The 22,171-nt window shown below is 41.7% G+C and overlaps 1 protein-coding gene across 16 annotated transcripts in view; it reads right to left on the bottom strand.

Moving 5' to 3' along the window:
• VTI1A (vesicle transport through interaction with t-SNAREs 1A) overlaps positions 1–22,171 on the bottom strand; it is a 367,980-nt gene that overhangs the window by 97,640 nt on the left and 248,169 nt on the right. Inside the window, exon 9 of one of the 16 annotated variants that reach the window (XM_027112600.1) lies at positions 5–3,927. The exons of the other annotated variants lie outside the window; for them this stretch is intronic. Coding sequence (XP_026968401.1) covers positions 3,912–3,927 — 16 coding nt within the window. The 3' untranslated portion in view covers positions 5–3,911. Of the gene's footprint in view, positions 1–4; positions 3,928–22,171 lie in introns of those variants that run through there. 16 annotated transcript variants of the gene reach the window in all.

Below are 22,171 nucleotides of genomic sequence, written 5' to 3'. Positions count from 1 at the left end.
GGCAACAATGCTATGGCTCAGGCGTCAAACCAACAATAAATAGGAAAAGCAAAAAGAACTGCAAGAAAAATGACTCAGCAACAGAAAATCATCAATTTATAAAAAAAAAATTTTTTTTTGATCTCCTAAAGTATGTCCTGAAAGGAAAGGCAGCCACAGACAGCTTTAATTTGCCAGATCACTGTAGGTCTCAGTGACCTTGACAGTCATCTTCACATGGATGGAGTGCTCTTGTTCTATTTTGGAGGTACTACTGCGTTTCACACATAGAAGCTTTGCCCTAAGATCACAGAGTTGGATTGAGACCTTACAGGCCATCCCTGCCACCTCCTGGGAATGCAGGCTCCTCGCTCACAATGTACCTAAAATACTGCATGCCCTGTCCCAGGCATCCCAGAGAACAGAAGATGGGGAAGAGACTTTCAGAATTCAGCCTTATTATTTTGCCAAGGACATCTTCTTTCAGTTCAAAATCATTTTTTAGTTATCTCCTTATGGGACAAAATGAATAATCCAAATCGCATTGGAATTTCTCCCTTTAAAAATAATTGTCAACTATTGAGCAGGTTTCTCCTTTGATCATTACAGAACCACAGAGCTTCGGGGTAGTAAGAGCCCAGGCAAGTCATCTAGAACGACAGCACATTTGATGCCTATATCCCCTGTGATAAGCACCCTTGCTAAGTAGCCAGGTACTTTGTATATAAATCCTTCCGCCAACATCATCTCACTACTAATTTTCCATTCAGGGCAGCTCTCTCAGTGAGAAAGTGTGTTCATTTTAAGCCACATATGCCTTCTAGTAATCTCCACCCCCTGGTCCTGGGTCAAGCCTTTGGGGCCACAGAGATAGGTCTAATGATTCTTCTACAGAACAGCCCTTGTGAAAGCTGAAGAGTATTTGCTGTGTAGTATTTCTCACCATCTCTGACCTCTGAATGCACCCCAGTTTGCAAAGAAGTCTCTAATTTTGGAATCCAGAAGAGGTTTTGGTTTTTTATCAAAGAAGATGCTTTTAGAATCATGTCCTTCCTAGCATTCAATTTCTGTCTTCACTCTGCTGCTTGTTCCAACCAACGTAACTATTCCTTCATTCATCCCTCTAATCTAGCCATCCATCCATCTACCTACCCACCCATCTATCCATTCACCTGAACACCCATCCATCCGTCCATCCAGTACTTACTGAGAACTCACCACGTGCAAGGCACTAGTCCAGGGACCAGGGTTAGAGTAGAGAACAAGATAAACAAGGTGTCTGTCCTTGTATAGCTTACATCTCACAATTATCAAGTAAATAAACAAAGAAAGAGAATAATGTACAAGATATCAGGTAAGGTGGACAGGGAAAGCCTTTTTGAAGACTGACATTAAACTGAAACCTGAAGGAAAAGAAGGAGCCAGCCAAGTGAAGATTTAGAGGAAGAACATTCCAGGAACAGAGCGACAGGGGCAGAGACTGAACAAGAGTGAATGTAGGTCAGCTGGGAGAGAAAGAACAGTAGGAGATGGAGTCTGAGAGGTATGGAAGCATCAGAATGTGTGTGTGTGTGTGTGTGTGTGTGTGTGTGTGTGTGTGTGTGTGTTTAAACCACCACTCAGAATGGAGTCTTTTGTAAATTCCGCTTTACCTGCTTGTAGCAATGGCAAATCAAATTAGTTGTTCCCTGTCTCTCTGTGGCCCACAAATATGTTGCTTTTCTCCAGAATTTCAATTAGAAAGGTCTTGCATTATATCAGTGGAGTGCTATAGGGGACTCAGTGACCAGACCGGCAGATATTAATTCCAACTGAGTTGCAGGATTCCTGAGCAGTCAAGGAAGGACAGGGTACTTAATCCAAAGCCAACTCACATTAACTAAAGAACAGACTTTGTGTGTTCTAACCCATTACACCTCCTCCGCTAGTTTTTAAAAGCTTTATTTATGAAGCCCATATTGAAAATTAAATGTTTATTACCATTTTTTGAAGGTGAGGTATAGAACTTGGCAAAGTATTGATTAATAACTTGTGGACGGCTGGTGTAAGGAAACCAGTTTGAACCCTGCTGTAAACAACGCATCAGCAGAGGGTTTGAGCTATTTGCAGCTTCAGAGCTCGCCAATTTGTAATTAGTTGCAGATTTTCAGTTACTTCTCGGCAAACAAAATTGTTTTATTTGCATCGTTTACTTGGCATTTAATTTAAAAAGAATCCAATTGATTATTCTTAAAGACAATGAATTTGGAGGGCTGGGATAAAATAAATAGATAAATGTTTGAGTAGCCCTACATCTGTATTTTTGTTTTGAGAGATATCAGGGTACAGAACTTGGCCTAAATTCAATCCGCTCGATCACACAATCCCAAAATGCATCCTGTGCAATTTGTCAAAAAGAAGATTTTTGGCAACTGCATATAAAACTCTTGAGGTTTGTAATGAAGAACATAATCTGAAGAGGAAAATAAAAAGCAAAGTTGCATTTTCTGCTAATTGAACCTGGTAAACCATTGTGAGTAACTGTGAATTCAATAGAAGACGAAAATAATTTAAAATGTTAGTCCTTGTTACTTTCATCAGACTGGTTTCTTTCCCTCTGGCTCCTTACAGGCCCATAGTTTTTTCTTTGGAGAAGGAAAAGCCATGGGATTAGAAAGGAGGAATTCATTCTGACTCACCGATCAGGGAAGATGAGAAGGTAAAACGCAAGAGAGGGAGAAGGAGGGATGGATTCCTGCAGTGGGAAGCAGGGGTGGGATGGTGGGAAGGAAGACATTTTAGGGAGGGAATGGGACACAGAAAGGCACAGCAGAGGGAGTGTGAGCCCTGGTCAGAGACCCACAGGCAGTCTAATGCGGTCGGATAGACGTGGTGTAGCAGGTAGGGATGGGACTGAGGGCAGTTGGAGGGGAGAACAGATTGCAGACAGCCTGGGCCAGCAGGGGAAGGAGCTTGAACCCAGTTCGGAAGGTGGGGAGGAACCAGTCAAGAGTTGAGCTGGGCAGTGACAGGGTCAGGAGGGTCTGTGCTTGAGAAAGACCAGCTGGGGAATGAATGGTCTCTGAGAAGGGGCAGGAGATGTAAGAGCATTAAATGAGAAGGGACCTGAGGTATTTCAGACGTGCAATCGACAGAACCTAAAGAACACTCCTAAAGACTACAGGAGTGAGCGAAGACATGGGTCTATGCTGATTCTCAGGCTTCCTTAGAGGGTAACGCCATTATCCAAGGCAGAGAACATGTGAAGAATAACTGTGATGGGGTAAGAATGATAAACACACACAAACCCCCAGAAAATGCCACAGTAAAACGCTATGGCAAACCTCAAAAACATTATTCTAAATGAAAGAAGCCAGTCATAAAAGATCACATATGGTAGGATTCTCTATATATGAAATACCCAGAGCAGGTAAATCCACAGAGACAGAGGACAGGGGGATGGGGAGTAACTACTTAATGGGTACAGGGACTTCTTTCTGAGCGATGAAAATGTTTGGAACTAGATAGAGGTGATGGTTGCAGAGCACTGTGAATATGCTGAATGACACTGAATGATGCTCTTGAAAATGGTTAATTTTATGTTCTGTGAATTCTACTTCATTTGAAAAAAAGATAAAAGGAAAACCAAACAAAACAAAAACAGAACCCCCCAAACACTACGGCAATCCACGGAACCTTATATTCCTGAGTTGCACATGCCCAGAACCTCCTCTTAAACCCAAAGAATATAAACACAGAGAGGGAGGGCATGCTAGTGCCCCCTCATCGAGGGAAATCGTCTCTTGGGCTCCCAGCAGATACCCTCCTTCCTACCTGTTATTATGTGCATTTTCCTCAGGGGGCCTGGGCTGCTGGCCTTGGGAATGTTTCATCTGCAAGAACCCTATTCCACGTAGGTGTATCCTCTACTTGGACCATCCGCCTTTACTATGTCAAACTCTGGCTGACCTGGTAATGTGAGTAGTCAATCTGTCATGTGGGGGACATTTTTGGGAGAGGGGGAAGAAGCAAAGCACACAGAGAGAGGAGCCTGTAGGTCAGGAAACAGTAAGGAAAACTTTCTGGCATTCATATTGGTCATCAGAAGCCCTGGGGGAATAAAGGGCTCCCTGAGGCTCAGAGCATCATTAGGAAGATTAATTAACATTTGTAAAGGCCACACACAATGTGAAAGGCCCAGTAATGGATCTCCAAAAGCTGGAGTCCTTGTTTTCCAGAAGGGTCATGAAACAAGGAGTGGAAAATATTCCCTAGAAGACAGAGCTGGATGACCTCGGCCCTGAGGAACACTGCAAAGAAACGACTGGGCTTGTCTGGGATTCTCTTCATTCTCGAGTCATATCTGATCTGACAGATGTGGTGAGCAATTAAACCCTTGTCCATTCATAGTCTGAATGCTTGCACTGCGCAGAGAATGGGGCAGGAATAATGAGAGGCACAGCCCCTCTGGGACTATTCAGGAGGGCTCAAATTTGCATGGTCACATGAACCCGAAGGAAGTGGATTATGCTGGCCGGGCCAGGAAGTGGAGACCGCCAGAGCTTTCTGATTTGCATAAATCATAGGGCTGGAAGGCAGAGGGGCTTAAGGGCTCTCAAAGAAAGCCAGGTGTAGCTGCCTTTCCCCAAATTCAGTACATTTTTGTAGCTAGATGCCTACTCACAAAGGCTGTATAGGAAATTGAACTTGTGATGTCATTTGTTCCAAAGTTTTGTGAATATGTACCAGCAAGTTTCCCCAAAACATGGTTTTTACAAGCAAAACTGCTACACAGCCTTTTAATGAATGGGTTCTTTTAATCACCTTGAAAAAAAGGTGATGTGGTAAGGGGTAATGCATTTTATTATGATTACCGCTGTCAAACAATTTCTAATTGTGTGACAAGGTGCTTAAGAATTGTTTATGAAAAAACAGTTAATGCCTCTCAAAAAGGATTACATTCTTTTTAAGTTTCAAATGAGGGCCACCAATTAATTAATCCATTTACATAAAAATGTCTTGGATCAGCTACCTGCATAGATAAAGGATGAAACCTATCCTCTAATTGGAAAAAGAAAAACTGCTATAAATATGTGGTAATAAACATAGAGAAGTACTGTACAAATAGTAAACAGAAGTCATTAATTAAAAACTGAAATGTCAAAAATTTCATTTTATTCTAAGCAATACTAAAAATATTGGTGATGTCAGATACTTTATTGAATAACCTCTCTATAAATAGGGCTTTCCAGTTACACCGTTTTACTCAACTTTCTTATGGGAAGTAATGCAAAAATTACATAATGGTTTTAGATTGGATGTAAATCTCCCTTCAGTTTTTTCCTCCCATATAGCTGACTTCACGTTATCTCCCAGATTCACAGACATCAGTCAACAGAGCTTGATTAAGGCATTCAAACCTTTGCTCCCGTTGGTTCCGAGTCCTACACTTGATACAAACAGTCATTACAGACCCAGAATGGAACAAAGAAGGTAGATATTTACCAGTGAAAACCTGAAGTTGCTTAATCACTTTAATATATATAATCAAATGGAAATTATATATCACCCGGACTAATTATATATAATTTCTTGGCATTTGGTATAAATTATTCTGACTATATCAAGGAAAAAATTTAAAAAGATTCTTTTTTTTATAGCAGAATTTTCACTGTAATATACATCTCACGTGAAATCCCATCTTTGTAGTATCTCTTCTTAAGTCTTTGATGACTTAAGTTCATTTTCTCTAGTGTTTTCCAAGCTGAGGCTGAGCTGCCATTTTGCAGTTGGAATTGGTCTTTTCATGGTCACTTGCTGGATTTACTGACATAGTGGTTGAGTATAATGTTGAGAAGAAAAGTGGAAAAGAAAAGAGAGAGAAAAGAGAAGAGAATAAAAAGTGAGGAGATGAAGAAAAAGAGAGGGAAGACAGAACGCGGAGGAAAGGGAGAGGGATGTTTAAGAAAATCCTAAAGGTGCAAGTTGCTGTCAACAGGAAGCAGAAATGCTCAGTCTCAGAGACTGATAAGAAATGAACTGCCAATGTCAACAGGTCACCTGTCACAGGGGCTCCACGTGTTGGTGGACTGGCAGGAAGTGACACCCAGGCATGCTTGCTCTGCACCAACCCTCACTCTAAATGATTTAAAAAGTACCTCTTACAGTCACTCTTCGGACTGACAGGTTCAAGCCGCAAGGCAGGGCCCAATCTCTGCTATACAAAGGTGTGTGAGGGCAGGAATTATCAATAAACTCCGAGAGAAGCATTCTCATAAGTAGAAATAAAAAACTTAAGCTCTAGCAAAGTCTTGAAGGATGCAGAGAAACGAGGGTCACAGAATGGAGGAAACCTATGGTTTACCGGCGGCTATAATCTCTCTTCCTTACCAAGCCCATTTCCACCTTCAAAATAACCCAGCTAGTTCATGCGATCTTCTAAGGAGCTCAGTGCCATAGGTACAAATGGCTAGCGTTATTTTCATGCCGTGTTGCCAAGAAATATGTCAATGAGACCTGGGTCCAGAGAAGTTAAATAACTCATACCAGGCGACGCGGCTGGGGAGAGATGTCCCGGTGCTGGGGTTCCTGGATTTAAGGTCAGGATGCCCAGCCTTGACCCTTGAACTTTCTGGGGAGTTTCGGGTTTGCCACCCACAAAGAAGGTTGAAGGAACTCTCCAGAATCACAGCCAGGCATGACCCTTGGCAGTACCATCGCAGCCCCAAGAAGGTACAAGTCCCCTTTCCAAGTCTTTGTAGAGAGTATTTTACAGGTTACACCAAAGGTGTCCAGCCCACGATTAGCCGATTTTCAAATGGAGTGTGGACCTGTGTCTTAATTGCTGCACGTCCCACCAATGACAACATACCACGCCATAGGGGGTGCTGTTCCTCCACTGTTTGTGACTTGTTAGAGGGTATTTTTGTATCGATCCCTTGGACGTGTGCAGCAATCTGTGCTGTTTTTCCTGTTACTTCTGTTGTGTATTTTGGATTTTGTTTGTTTTGTTTTGGACCGCACTGTGCAGTTTGCTGGATCTCAGTTCCAGGACTAGGGATCGAACCTGGGCTCCTGGCAGTGGAAGTGCAGAGTCCTAACCACTGGACCACCAAGGAATTCCCGTGTTGTGTATTTTGAATACGCTCAATTTCATGGAGGGAAAGTCTTCCTAAGATCCTATACAGTGATAGAACCTCTTCAGTTGTAAAACCGAGACAGTTCCAATCTTTGGGGATTAAAGATAAGCACTTTGCTTGGTATAAAAAAAAAGTCCCACAATCAGTGGTAATTATCACAATTATTATCGCAGAAAAAGAAGTGTAAGTCGTTGTTTAAGGCTACAAGAACAGTATTATTTTCGTATTTTTCTTCCCAGAGGTTTAAACTGTTCAGGTCTGTTTGCATTCTTTTTGGTCTGTGCTGATAGCAACACATTATTTAAAGAGTGTTAGGAAAGTTGATCCAAGAGAAACATACGCTTTGAGTCACTGACCTCTTTAAATTACACCTTTTTCATTAATTATTACCTTTCAGTGATAGTGCTGTGGCCAGTTTCTAGCCTCTCTGATGGCTTATGTGAGTTTGAGGACAAAAAGTGGTCTGGAACCTTTCTAGCCAAGGAGCAAAAAACCCTCTCTTTTTAAACTTTTACGACAAAAGCAAAAACAAACAAATAAACAGACCCCTAAAGGCCAGCGTGATTGTTAAAGCTGAGAAGTTAGACCTGGTTCCTGGACTAGCTTGGCCACTTATGAGACACACAATCTGAGTAAGTTGTTTCCTTACTTATAAAATGGAATAATAAAAACACTTATCTCTTAGGGCTATTGCAAAGGTTTTTAAAAATCCACTAACATAAAGGGCTTAGCCCATGCCTGGTACATAGAAGTGCTCTACAAATGGTTACCATAATCATGCTACTATCAGTAACCATAAAACTCCCATATGGGAGTCAGGGCATTGGTGTAGGGAATGTTTATTGGTAGATATTGATGGAGAACACTAGGGGGTAACCAAAGCCCCTTTTACCCCCAATTCTCCCTCTCTTTATGTGTACATGGTATGATTCTATTTCTTCTCTTCCACTTCAGGAAATTCATTTGTACTTGAAAATAGTCATTAAGCTGAGCCCTTTGTGATATATGTGTTTAAAAAATGTGGTGGTGACACCTAGGGTTATCAGTTTTTTTATTTGTGGAGACAAAGGTCATATCAGACTTCAGCACTTGTGTATTTTCTGGGCCCACATACTATGGACAAGCTCCTTTATCCCCTTAGTGCCCCACGCATGGTAAGTAGAACAAATTTTTTCTTTTGTCTTTCTCTTCATGATATAGGGCAAACAGCCTGTGTTATTCTGAGAGGACGTTAAATAGCAAAATTATTTCCAGAAATTTCTAGTTTACTTAACAGTTGTGGATAAACACAAACCAGGTGTCACTCTCCCACACGGACCCTTACACCATCTACTGCTGATTTCATCAACGGTGTGAGGCATTATCAATTTTTCTTCTTCTCTTGCTATTGGAAGATAATATTTCTGATTCTATTCAATTTTAAAAAGTTGAAGAAAGAAAGAAAGGAAGGAAGGAAGGAAGGAAGGAAGGAAGGATAGAAAGAAGAAAGGAAGGAAGAAAGGAAGGAAGGGAAGGAAGGAAGGGAAGGAAGGAAGGAAGATGGTCTGTCTTAAGCAGGGACTGGCTTCAGATCCTGAGAAGTTGTCCTGCGGTAAAATCCCTTTCTCTGGTAAGTGAGACAGCTGGTGACTTGGAGCCACTATGTCCCCTCGGCAGCTTGTTCACGTCAGATGTGCTACACAGTGTCAGGGCAGCTGCAAGGCATGCTGGGAGTGTGGCGTGGGCTCTTCTGGGGCCAGGCTTGTGGGGTAAGGTTGGGGTGGGGGAGGGCAGAGTCCTACTAAGGTTGGTTGGCCCTCAGGCAGCCTGGAGTCCTGAGAACTAAACATGACCTTTCACAAGCCCACTTTTTAAAGAAAAGATGTGAGATTCCTTCAAAGAGAGGATTTTACTGTTCCTGGATCCTCAGGGAAGGTAGAAAGAGATGACAGGAAGGGAAAAACTGGGCACAGAGTACACTACTGTATCTTATTTTCTTTCATTTACAAAATCTTATTCTGAAGATTAAATAATTTTCTTCCACTGTTAGTATTATTACACCTGTGACTGCTCTACTGCAGGGTGGTTTTTCCGCCCTGAAACTGGACCACATTTGTTACTATGACTTGTTAATTCATGTGGTCTGTACACTGAAATACAAACCATCCGAAAGCTCACGACTTCCACAGTGAGGAACAGCTATTTAATGTTACTCTACTTATTCCATGTTCTAGGAGACATTCAGTGAAGAATGACTGCTTATAATTTATTTCCTATCATATTTTCTTCATGTATGCAGCTTCAGCTCCCTGGGGAACACCAGGATTCTTTTTCTGCAGGGTATCATTGGGGAAAGAATGCGGCTTCTCTCTTAGGAGAGCAGTTTTGTTCTGCTCTGTCTTCTTGCAGCAGAGATTTACTGAGTGCCTACTGTGTGCCTTGTTCTAGGTCAGCGTGATAGAGGCAGATGATGGAGGAAGATGGGCTCAAACAACACAACAGCACACAGAGCAAAAGCATTTTGGGTTCCACTGCTGTTGCTTCTCAGACTATCTTAGATGAAGGAACAATTCTTGCTTCGGTGTTTCATTTCCAAACTTTCGAGGACTAACGTGGAGTCCTGTTCACATGACAAGACACATGCATGTGCACTTAACAGCGTGCACAATGGTTTCCGTGCTGTTTGATGAGGCCAGTCCACTGACCACGCGCTTGGATGCTGTGGCAATGGTAAATTGCTAAAATGTTTTCAAACGCCTACTCTAGATTTCTCTACTTAACGACATCATAGGATGACGGCAAACAGTTCATGGACTGGCACCAGCAGTAGCTCTAGACCAAGGAAGGAATAATGTTCAGTGAAGCAATTTAAAGCCGGCACCCTGATTCCCGTTTTGTGTTTTTCTGCCCAGACCCCTGCTCCAACTGCAAATCCTGCAGCCTCCACCAAGCCAGTGCAAAGCAGGAGCTAGTCTGTGAAAACGAATTCAACTCCAAGATAGTCTGAAGTCCTTGAAGACCATGAGATCGTCTATAACATTTTGGGTGTATGTGCATTTTTCTAGAGAGAAGTTCCCTAGTTTTCATCGCATGTTCAAACGGCTATGTGGCCTAAAAAACGGTTCGGGTAAACTAACTTCTCAACACTTTTTCATTACCCAGCAACTCTAGTTAAAAGTTTTAACATGCAACCACCCATGATTCCCAGGAAAACACACACACCTGAGGGACTGTTGGTTTTCATGAAACCTCCCCGGATCTGGTGACTGGGCTGGCCATTTCCATGGTGTTTCAAAGCACTGCTGTTCTGGGTTAAGAAAGTGACTAGATTTGTCTACCAAAGGCTTGGATAGCAACAGGAGGTTAACTCTCTTCAAGAAATTAAAAAAAAAAAATAGTCTGTGAAAAAAAGAATACAACTACTCTTCAGCAGTAGGGAAGTGTTCCCCACGTTGGCGTCTTAGAATCTCAAAGTTGAGTGAGGGCGTCTGATTAGAAGGGAAGGATGGATAGATTGAGAGAAGAGGTAGGGTCTGGTTGGAGGAGAGGTGAGCACCGGCCGTTAGTAAGTGTGTGTGGAGCAGGGAGTATCCAGGTGGAACCAGATGCCCCTTAAAGAACAGGAATAACGAGATATCCAGGAAGATGAGGTCACCATTCCAACACAAACGTAACGATTTTAAGAAGGAATCCACTCCTAGTGCCCAGACTGTGGTCTTTACATACATGGAAAGGAACCAGGACTCCCTGTAGAAACAGTTGATTCCAGATTTAGGCCAGAAGCCTGGGGTACCTTATCCTGCCAGAAAAGACTAGGGGAATTAAGTTAAAAGGTGACCAGAGGCAACTAGAAGGGTCTCCCATTGATGAAAGATGGGCTATTTGAGCATCAAAAAGAGTAATGATTACAGTGGACTGATGCATATGAAATGGATAAAACCCTAAGTGTTTATAATGATACGCAACAACAAACAAACCTCATTGGTCACTTTTGGAGGTTGCTGGGGGCAATATTCTAAAAATTGATAAATAAATGGAAAGAGGCTTTTATGCTGCTTTTCTTGTATGAACTGTATTTCAGAGTAACCCAGTAATTGATAATAAGTTCTTCTATATAGAATAATAACTAATAAATGCAGAAAGAATGGTAGAATCGAGAATCTCCATTTTGTAACCTCTAATGGATGTAGACAGTGATTAAGTTACTAAAACTATTAGGCTAACAGGTAGATAGACAACTTCATAATGGTTGAATCAGGCTGACCACATCTGAACCCAATGATCAATCTTGACATCAATAAAAGGTGTTATGCCTCCCGATGTGATAAAATTGAACCTGAATTTCGTTAAGTCTTCAGAGCTAACCACTAATTTACAGGAAGTGTGGAGGGGAGAGGAACACATCAAACAGCACAGTGAAGATGCAATAGGTCAAATACATAATGTGGACATTTTTAAAGGACAATGATCTGGTTTCTTCAACAAATAAATACCATAAAAACAGGAGAAAGGTCTGTAATAGATTAAAAGAGGCTTAAGGTTGGCTCAGCCAAATGCAACAGGGGCATCTTGTTTGGATCCTGATTCAAAGTACCCAGTTGTGTGTGGACGTTTGTAAAACAATTAGCGAGAACTGAACCTGGACAGGGCATGTAATCATTATTAAATTTGTTAGGTGTGATAAGGGTATTGCAGTTAGGTTTTTGAAAAGCTATGCTGTGTGTACTAGAGCTACATACTAAAATATGTACAGTTAAAATCAGATATCTGGAATTTGCTTTAAAATAGTATAGGAAAACAAAAGAAAAAGGGAAGGGAAAGAAAACCAGAATGGCTAAATTTGCTAACTGTGAAAGCTGGGTGTTGGGATATGGGGGTTCACTGCACTATATTTTTCTCTGTGTGTTGTATAAATTTCTGTAAGAAAGGTTTTTGTTTTATTTATTTAAAGAGAGAATCTCACAGAAAATAAAGCAAGTTCAGACAGGCGAGCTGATGAAAAACACAACACTTATCTATCGAGTCTTTGAATTCATACCCACACTTGACCAAGCCCTGGCGTCTGAGGAAGCCAAGCGCGGCTCACACAAGGGAGTTCAATCTTCCTGGCCTCTGCAGTACTGGGTAACTAGATGCCTGGGAACTCATGGGGAGTGAGCAATTGTGCTGAGTCCACAACCCCCAAGAGAGGTTGGGGCAGTTGTCTGATTGGTGGGAGGGGATGGAGTCTTCCAGGATCTACTCTGGGAGAGGCAAGGAAGAGAACTCCAGTCTAGCATCCTCTTTGACCTCATTCCCAGAGCAAATCCGAAACTAGTACCAGCAGAACCGTGCCGTCTGGAATTCTATAATGCACCACTGGCAACATGCCACGGCAGAACTGTAGACGACTGGCATACTTAAGGCCACACACATCTTTCCTCCAGCTTTCTATCCTCTTACATGTTATTAATGCATTTAAAGAACTATAATGAATTTGGATTTGGAAGGGGTTTAGTCAAAGGTAATGACACCATACTTGATACAAAAATGACCTATTGAGACCCGTAATATCTCCATGCCAGCTTTTTTCAATTAAATGACCACAACTAGCAAACAACTATTAACATGGGGACTTTGTGGGCTACAAAGACATGCAGTGTCTGCAATGATGAGCCACAAAACGCTTATAGGAGAAAAGGGGAAAAAAACCCCAGATTCTCACGTAAGTTTTTGAGACAAAGATGTTATTCAGCCTTACAATCCTTTGAGCTCCTCCTAGGAATGTTCCACCAACTTCCACAATTGCAGCTGGAGGCTGTCTTGATGGAAACTGTGTGTTAGAGAACCTGTAATATCCATGAAATGTCCACACTTGTACTAAACCCCAGAGAGTAAGGGACTCTTGCTACTGTATCCGTAGTGACTAGAGCCACTTCAAATTATTTCAACTGAAAATTAAATAGAAACTCTGCCTATCCTGCACTTTAATTTTTCTCTGAGGCTGCCCCACACACCCTAATTGTATTCACCTTTTTTGCACGATTAGCCACGGACGCTGGTGTTTGGAGCCATTGCTTCCTATTGAATAGCAACCATGCTTTCTGAACTGCAGGTCCCATGGTTTAGCAGGGTGGGCGGTTAACTGAGATTACCCTGAGGATTTGGGAGGTCAGCCTGCCATACATAGTGCATGCCTTTCCCAGTTATCCAACAGAAACCCAGCATCACCCTTCAGTCCAGGCCCCTGCTTGGCAGAGCTCTGGCCCGTTCTTTAGAGCTGGATCGAACTGCAGGAGGTTACCTGGTTTAAGCCTCAGCTCCCAAAAAAACTTGCTACAAAACATTCCACTTCATTGGAAAGTTCTGAATCTGAGGCAGTACGCTGCTGCTAAAGTGGCTGAAAAGCCTTTAGTTTTCAAGTAAGGTCGGGTCCGGTTTGCAGCCTTGTGTAGAACAGACTGTTTTCTCAATAGGTGCTTAGCTCCTATGCCAGGAGCACTACTGCTACAGCGTCCACTACTAACAACAGCAAAACAACACGATGATGACGACGATGATTGTAATATCATAGTATGTCAAGTTTTTATTTCCTTTCTGGTGTTTACCTTAGCTTTTATCATATAAGTAGCATTATTATCTCCATCAACAAATTAAGAACCTGAGGCACAGAGAGATTAAAATAACTTGCCCAAAGTCACAGAACTAGTAAGTGGACAAAGCCAGCCTGTCTGGCTCTAGAGCAGCAGCGTGAATCACCGTGAGATGCTGCCTCTAACCATACTTATGAGCTTTGGCTCTAAATTGATTACCTGAATTCCAAAGAGCAGCCAAAATTACAAAGCAAATGTCCAGAGTTTGCCTGAGTTTATGCTTACACTCGAGTAGTTCACCTTAACCCTGGTTTCATAGGAGAATCATCTGGAGAGCTGTTAAAAAATACTGACGCTGGGAACCCACCCTGAGAGATCTGGATCCATTTGGTCTGGGCTGGGGCCTGGTCATCAGTGTTTTTAAAAAGCTCCTCAGGTGATCCTCATGTGCCACCAGAGCTGAGAACCACTGGGTAAGACTGACAAACATGTTTCTGAAGGGCTTTGTGAAAATAAAAAATAAAATTGACACTGCTGCCCACTTTCTCTCCCTCTTCGATAATCACAAAGGACAATGACATATTAAAGGCTCATATTTAAACTTATCTGAATATGGAAGCTTTGCTGTGCTGAGTGTATATACACATACACGGGAACTGCTGTTCTAACCATCTGGAAACTAGTAATTCAAGTTGATAAATTTGGCTACTCTCTTTTAAACAGAAGACCCTGTACCTTTAACTGTGCAGGATAAGAGTTTCTCAAAGTTTCTTTCTTCAGTAAGGATACAGAGGACCTCTTAAACCAGCTTATTCCCTTAACTAAGAACAAAGACCCACAATCTCACAGTTGGAAGGGACCGTAAGTGCCTTCTCATTTCTCTTGACAACAGTCACACACACACACACACACACACTCACACACACACACACAAACACAATGCAGAAACCCCTTTTAGAGCATCCTCCCAGATGGTCATCCAGCCCTAGCTTGAACAGTTCAATGACAAGAGACCTCACTCCTTCACAAGACAACACACTGCATTGTTGAGCAGATCAAGTCTTCTTTATACGGCCTCAAAATTGCCTCCCTATAACTTCTACTTGTTCATAGCTCTGTTGTTGCCTCGAATAATGGCGTAAAGTCTTCTCTTCTTTCAAATGAGTGTCCTTCAGCACATCATTAAGGCGGAGCATGGTACACTGGAGGGAACACAGGGCTACACAGGAGCCAAGAGACTTGGATCTGAGATATAGCTCTGCCTGAGCCATTATGAGCGCAGCAGCTAAAGCCCTTCAGGCCTTAGTGTCATCATGAACATGACAAATCCATCCAAACAGAAAAAGTGGTCTTGCATAATTGTAAATATCAAATCAAAAGTGTAGGCCAAGTGCTTTGCAACTGAAAAGGACTCCAGAAATATGTTATTATATTAGTAGATCCTTTCAGGTACTGTATTTTTATTCTCGAACAGTCCTTCTGTCACTTGAAACTTACATTCTATTTCCAAAGTTAGGTATATTAGTGCTGCTGAATAACTATATTAATGATGGGAAATGATGCTCCATGATGCCACCTATCGGTTACTTGCGTCAGTGATTTAGTGACCAGAAACAAAAGGCTCTCAAGATGGCATGGGTAACAATGTGTTGATGCTGTCTTTTTGTAAAGACCAGAGGAAACAAAACCATGAACTTGGAATCAGAAGGTTTGGGTTAGAGTCTGCCATTTACTAGGTAGCTGCCATTCACTATGTAGCTGCCATTCAACAAGCTAGCTAACCTGCTTCCCTACACACAATAGGACAGAAAAATAATATCAATCTTACATGTGTTACTATGAGGATAAAATAAAATAGTATGTGTTAAATACCCAAAAATAAACATTGTGGATTCTAACTGCAGAGCAGTTCACCATTTTTTTAAAAAAAATCAGTAAGAACCCATTTGAAGAGTGCATTATTTTCTCTCTAAATTAAATAGAGATGTTCAGTTATCTGGATTCCACCTGCATAGTTCTATATCTATCATTAATCCTCTGCGACCCACATATTTCACCTCTTAGGCTCTCAGTTTCCTAATCTGTAAAATGAGTTAACTGGACAAACTGATCTTTAAGCCATTTTCTAGGTATGACTCTGGGACCACCAATATCTGATATATTGCTAATCAAATTGAAAAAAGTTTCAGAAGTAAACTGATTCCTGAGAGCAATTCAATTCTTCTATAACCCAGAAATACTACCATTGTAAAAACAATGTCTTCAATCTGTAAATTTGTTTTGAAAATTACTCCCTTTAGGAAGATATATTTATTTCCAACTTAGTTCTGCTAGCCACATTCCTAAGGTGAGGTAACAGAATTTTAAAAAACTCAATAAAAACAGACATTTCTCCAAAGAAGAAATACAAATGGCCAATAAGCACATAAAAAGAGGCTCAACATCTTAGCCATTTAGGAAATGCAAATCAAAATCACAATGAGATAGTTCCTCACACCCACTGGGATGCCTGTAATCAAAAAGACAGACAATAACAAGTGTTGGGAAAGATGTGAAGAAATTGGAACCCCTTATACATTGCTGGTGGGAATATAAAACAGTCCAATCACTTTAGAAAACAGTTTGGCACTTTTTTTTTTTTAAATTTATTTTATTTTTGGTTGTGTTGGGTCTTTGCTGCTGCAGGCGGGCTTTCTCTAGTTGTGGCGAGCGGGGCTTCTCTTGTTGTGGAGCACAGGCTCTAGGTGTGCCGGCTTCAGTAGTTGTGGCTCGTGGGTTCTAGAGCTCAGGCTCAGTAGTTGTGGCACATGGGCTTAGTTGCTCCGCGGCATGTGGGATCTTCCCGGACCAGGGCTCGAACCCGTGTCCCTTGCATTGGCAGGCGGATTCTTAACCAGTGTGCCACCAGGGAAGCCCCATTTGGCACTTTTTCAAAAGTTAAACTTACATATGACCCAGCAATTCTACTCCTAAGTATACAGCCAGGAGAAATGAAAACATATGTCCACACAAAAACTTTTAGGTGAATGTTTACAGCAGCATTAGTCATAGTAGCCAAAAAACAGAAACAACCTAAATGTCCACCAATTAATAAATGGATAAATAAAATTTGTATATCCATACAATGGAATATTAGTAGGCAACAAAAACATATGAAGTACTGACACATGCTACAACATAGATGAAACGTGAAAACCTTATGCTAAGTGAAGGAAGCCCAAAACAAAAGACCACATATTATATGATTTCATTTATATGAAATGTCCAGCATAGGCAAATCCACAGAGACAGAGAAGTTGTTTAGTGGTTGTCACGGGCTAGCGGGACATGGGAAGTGACTGCTAATGGGTACCAGATTTCTTTCTGGGGTGGTGAAAATGTTCTAAAATCGATTGTGGTGATGGTTGCGCAACTCAGTGAATATACTAAAAGCCATTGAACTGTGCACTTTAAATGGGTGAATTGTATAATATGTAAGCTGTATCTCAACAAAGCTGTTAAAAACTCAGTAGAAGCACATAATCATTAAATTATAAGGATCAAGGATCAACTCAATTTAAATCAAAGTGCAAAAAACACGTGTTAAAAAAAAACAAAACACATGTGTTTGTATAATAGTATTCTACGTGGATAACTGCTGTATATAGTCAACTGCTTTAAACCCATTTTTGCATTTGGATCATTTTTCAAGGCGGAGCTGAAATTTAAGGAAGTCAATTGAATAAACAAGGCTACAGCAGCACACAAAATCTACTTCTTTTATTTTATGCTACCCAGGATTGACTCAGCGGTGTAAAATGCCGTTTAAAAAAAGAATGATGAAATTTGAATGAGAAAATGTATTTCATCGTGGAAGATAAAAGTCTTTCCTTCTCTACAGTGAATACAGGTAATTTCAGAAGCAGCAGCTCCTAATTATTCACTGCTGAAAAGCTAAAAAAAGGTTCGTATTGAAAACAGTGACCTCCAGTTTGCTCTGTGAATGAAGGCAGACACAAATTCTCATTTTCCTAGAATCCTAGTTGATAACTGAGTTGGGAAAAGCATGCATTTCTTCATTACAGTGCAGTCGACTGTTCATTTAAATAACAATAACCTGCATAAAAGTCACAAAAGCATTATCTAGCAATTCCACTGTGTTGAAATGCATTATTAGTACTAACAATGCCAAATAGAGTAAATAAATGACTGTCTTCTTATTTTCAGCATTATTCCTGATTACTTAGCTTTATGAAAGGTTAGCATTATTATTACTGGTGCATTCAACACCTTGGTCAATATTGTTTGCTTGGATAACTCTTGAACTGGAAGGGATTTTAAAATAGAGCTATATTCTTTTCTAGGTTATCCAAGGGTGAAAAAACCCCTCCAATCCAGTGCTCATGTATCATATATGTTTAACAGAAAATATTTAAAGAACTCAACTTCTGTTCACTATATATGTGTAAAATCTAAAAGCCCTCATTAAGATAGCACACTTGCAATAGTACTTATTTAAAAATGTAAAATTTACATCAATAGTTTAACTTTACATCAGAAGGTTTCCTACCAAGAACATGCTAATGCTTCCGTTTTTAAAGTTCCTTAAGCCAAAGTCTGGGCCCTTTTTTTTAAACTTTTTTCTTTTTTCACTCACGGAGATATCCTGTACTCCACAAAACGCTACTGACCAACCCTGTTATAAGAGCACCATCAATCTATCCAGTGAACGGCAAATAAAAAGACAGATTTGAAATCATTCACTCCTGAAGCTCAAGTTTGCTGTGGTTAGATAAAAAGGGGCCTCTCAGGGAAAGATATGAGCAATATTTGGATTTAACAGTGCCTGATTAAAAAGAATGAAATGATACCATTTGCAGCAACATGGATGGACCTGGAGATTATCACACTAAGTGAAGTAAGTCAGAAAGAGAAAGACAAATACCATATGATATCACTTATAAGTGGAATCTAGAATATGACACACATGAACTATTTACAAAACAGAAACACACACACAGACGCAGAGAACAGACTTGTGGTTGCCAAATGGGGGGTGGTGGTGGGGGAGAGATGGAGTGGGAGGTTGGGATCAGCAGATGCAAACTATCATATACAGGATGGATAAACAACAAGGTCCTACTGTAGAGCACAGGGAACTATATTCTGTACCCTATAATAAACCATAATGGAAAAGAATATGAAAAAAAATGCATAACTGAGTCACTCTGCTGTACACCAGAAACTAACACAACATTTGTAAATCAACCATGCTTCAATAAAAAATAAATTAAAAAACAAAACAAAACGAGTGCCTGATTGAGGTAGAGCTTCCTTGAAGATGGGGCAACAGGGTATATATGCTTATAAAGTGTTATCATCATAAGGGGAACACCACACACTAGAGTGACTGACTCTCATTCAGACAATGGAGGTGTTTTGGTTCTTGTGTGTGCACTGAAGCCTTGGATTCTGGTGTGGAAAGGGAACTAGAAAGCTTTTGGGCAACAGCAAAATGAGTGAATTAATATTTAGGTAATTTAAAGGATTACGTGAGCAGAGGAAAATGTTCTTGGAGGGCGTGTGGCACATTATATTTTCCTAAATTGGTGACAAAATATTCCCATCCCACTGATTTTCCACAACTGTGCCACCCCTGCCTCAAGGGGCGGAGCCTATGTCCCTTCCCATCGAAACCTGATGGGCCCTTGTGACCGTCTTGAGGAAGAAAATGCAGCAGAGGTGACACTGTGTGACTTCCTAGGCTGGCTTTAAGAAAGGCCATGCGGCTTCTGCCAGTCTTGCTCTTGGGACTCATCTTTGGGGGGTCTAAGCTGGTAAGCCCGAGGCTCCATGCCGTAAGGAAGCCCAGACTAGCTCATGTAGACAGACTACATGGAAAGGCCTCGAGATTAATAAAGCGGTAACGGGAGAAAGTCCCAGCCAGTCTCTAGCTACTCCTGAATCCTATCTCTTCCCAACTGTTCCGGTTCCAGGCTTGATCTGAAGATGACCTCACGAGAGATCCCGAGCCGGAACACCCAGCCAAGCCGCTCTCCATTCCTGACCCACAGAAATTGTGAGAGATGACAATTGTTGTTCTAAGCCGTTACCTTTTGGGGTTATTCGTTACACAGCAACAGACAACTGGAAGAGGAGGGAAGGAGACCCAAAAGGAGAGTCATATCGTAAATAACACCGAGGGCATATGTCATTTGGAGCCAAGGCTTTCAAACCATGAGCTGTAGACACGCAAATAAAAGTAACGGAGAGGGCTTCCCTGGTGGTGCAGTGGCTGGGAGTCCACCTGCCAGTGCAGGGGACACGGGTTCGAGCCCTGGTCCGGGAAGATCCCGCGTGCCACGGAACAACTAGGCCCGTGCGCCACAACTACTGAGCCTGCGTTCTGCAGCCCGTGTGCTGCAGCTGCTGGGGCCCGCACACCTAGAGCCCATGCCCTGCAACGAGAAGCCACTGCGGTGAGAGGCCTGAGTACCGCAGCGGGGACCCAGCACAGCCAAGAATGAATTAAAAAAAAAAAAAAAAAGTAATGGAGAAAGACTCCTTCTAAATCACCAGGTAAAACCCCAACTCACTCATGATTCAGAGCTTATAACTTCTCAGCAGTGGGTCAGTGGCCCCTCTTCCTGGAATCTCTGGATTTTCCACGCGGGGGAGCGTAGGGCAGCAAGGGGTAGGACGGAACTTGCTCTGAAGCTGCATTTACATGGCAGGGGCAGCCCACTTACTCGGGCAGTGGTGGCAAGGGGCTCATGAGATGGGTAGGGAAGCTACAGCCCCTCTAAGGGACCCACTGATTCCCACCTCACCTTTTTCACTATTCAGTAAAACCGAACAGTTTGTCGCTTCCGAGCACAACGTATCATTTTCATGCCTCCATTTCCCAGTTTTCTCTCCTTTGGTTAACTTGCACTTACTCTGCAGAACTCAGGCTGGGCATCACCAAGCCCAGGAAGGCCGACAGGGCTAAGAACTCCTTGTGTACCTCTACTGTTATATTTACATTTATAATAAAATTCCTGTTTAGGTATGCTTTCTTACTACACTGTGTACACTGAGAGATGGATATAAATTATTTATATTTGTATCTTTAGGGCCTAAGGTCTGCCTCGTTACAATAGCTGGTGCTCAATAAATGTTTGTGGAAATGAACATGTAAAAACAAGTTGGCTTCAAAGGACGAAGCTGATGACAGTGTCTCCATGCATTTCAAACATCCCATGCTCTTCCTTGATCTCAACTAGAAATCTCATTCTGTCCTGTGAACTCTCAGGAAAACACTGCATCAGAATTTCTTTCATGTCACCTTGGACCCTCACTCTCCCTACCTCCCACCTGGGGTCCATCTCTTTACCCTGGACCACATTACGTGGATTCCTGTAAGATCCCCCTTCCAGATGGTCCACTCCACGGGGGCAGGTTTCTGGGCCAATCCCCATCCCGAGTGCTGAGAGCAGCACTTCCTATGCTAGAGGTGGGTTTGGTAAAGCAGTGTGCCTTCCCTGTCTCAGTACACTTACAAAGTCATTCCTGACTCTGAAACCTCTTCCCTGGGGTTAGCAACTCTGCCTCTGACAAGTCTGCAAATGCACTCGTCTTACATATGTTCAACAGGCGACATCAAGATGGGCTCAAATGATGTGGCAGGACAACCTGCCCAAGTCCTCAGAAGCTTGAAGTAGGTCATCCTCAGGAGCAGTAGCTTTTCATCTACCCAGCAGGTGTGTGTCATCAAATAAATACCATAAAATGTCTTTCAGCCAGGAACAAATATCTGGCGGGGAAACAGAAGTACACAGGCTCACTGACTACAGGTCTAGAGGTCTAGACGGAGAGCATGAGATATTTTTTCTTAACATACGGAAACCAGTATTTTAACTAACAAGAGGGTTTCAACCCCACTATTTATTGTCCCCCTGTCCAATCACCTGCCCCATCTACTAGTTCCAATTTTATAACTTCATTTACACAGGTTTTAACAAAGAGTATCCCTGAAACCCGGCACCACAGAAACGCATTTTCCATGAGACGCTGTGATTTAAAAATAATCATAATGATAGGTAGGCTAATTTGGTTTACTTGAGATTATCTTTCAACCCCTCCCCGCCTTCTAGCATTTAAATTAGTCATTAGTGTATCTTCCTTCTTTTTGCTGGGAGAGTTTCAGGAGATATTAAAATTCAGTAATTTGTGATGGTTCATTTTTGTAAGATTAGGGAGAACTTAACAGTATGGTACAATTTGTTCTTGAACATCCTTGAGCCTACCCCATCATTACATGCCAAATTACCAGGTATCATTGAACCTGAATAGAAGAAAAACACACATCTGTGGTTTAACCCAACTTCAAAGTCATGGTTACACTTTAAAAGAGGAAATATTTGAACTCAAATGTGGATATGTTTTGGATTTAATTTTATGTACATTACTTATAATTCCCAAAGCCAAAGATAATTCTAAGAGAACCATGAACACAGTACACGTCACGTGAGATTGAAAAAGTTGGCTCATAATTATTTCAAG

The sequence above is a fragment of the Aethalodelphis obliquidens genome, unplaced genomic scaffold, assembly GCF_003676395.1.
Source record: "Aethalodelphis obliquidens isolate GAN/ISIS:26980383/991018 unplaced genomic scaffold, ASM367639v1 scaffold11, whole genome shotgun sequence".
NCBI lineage: Eukaryota > Metazoa > Chordata > Mammalia > Artiodactyla > Delphinidae > Aethalodelphis > Aethalodelphis obliquidens.
This window is presented reverse-complemented; position numbering and strand designations above follow the sequence as displayed.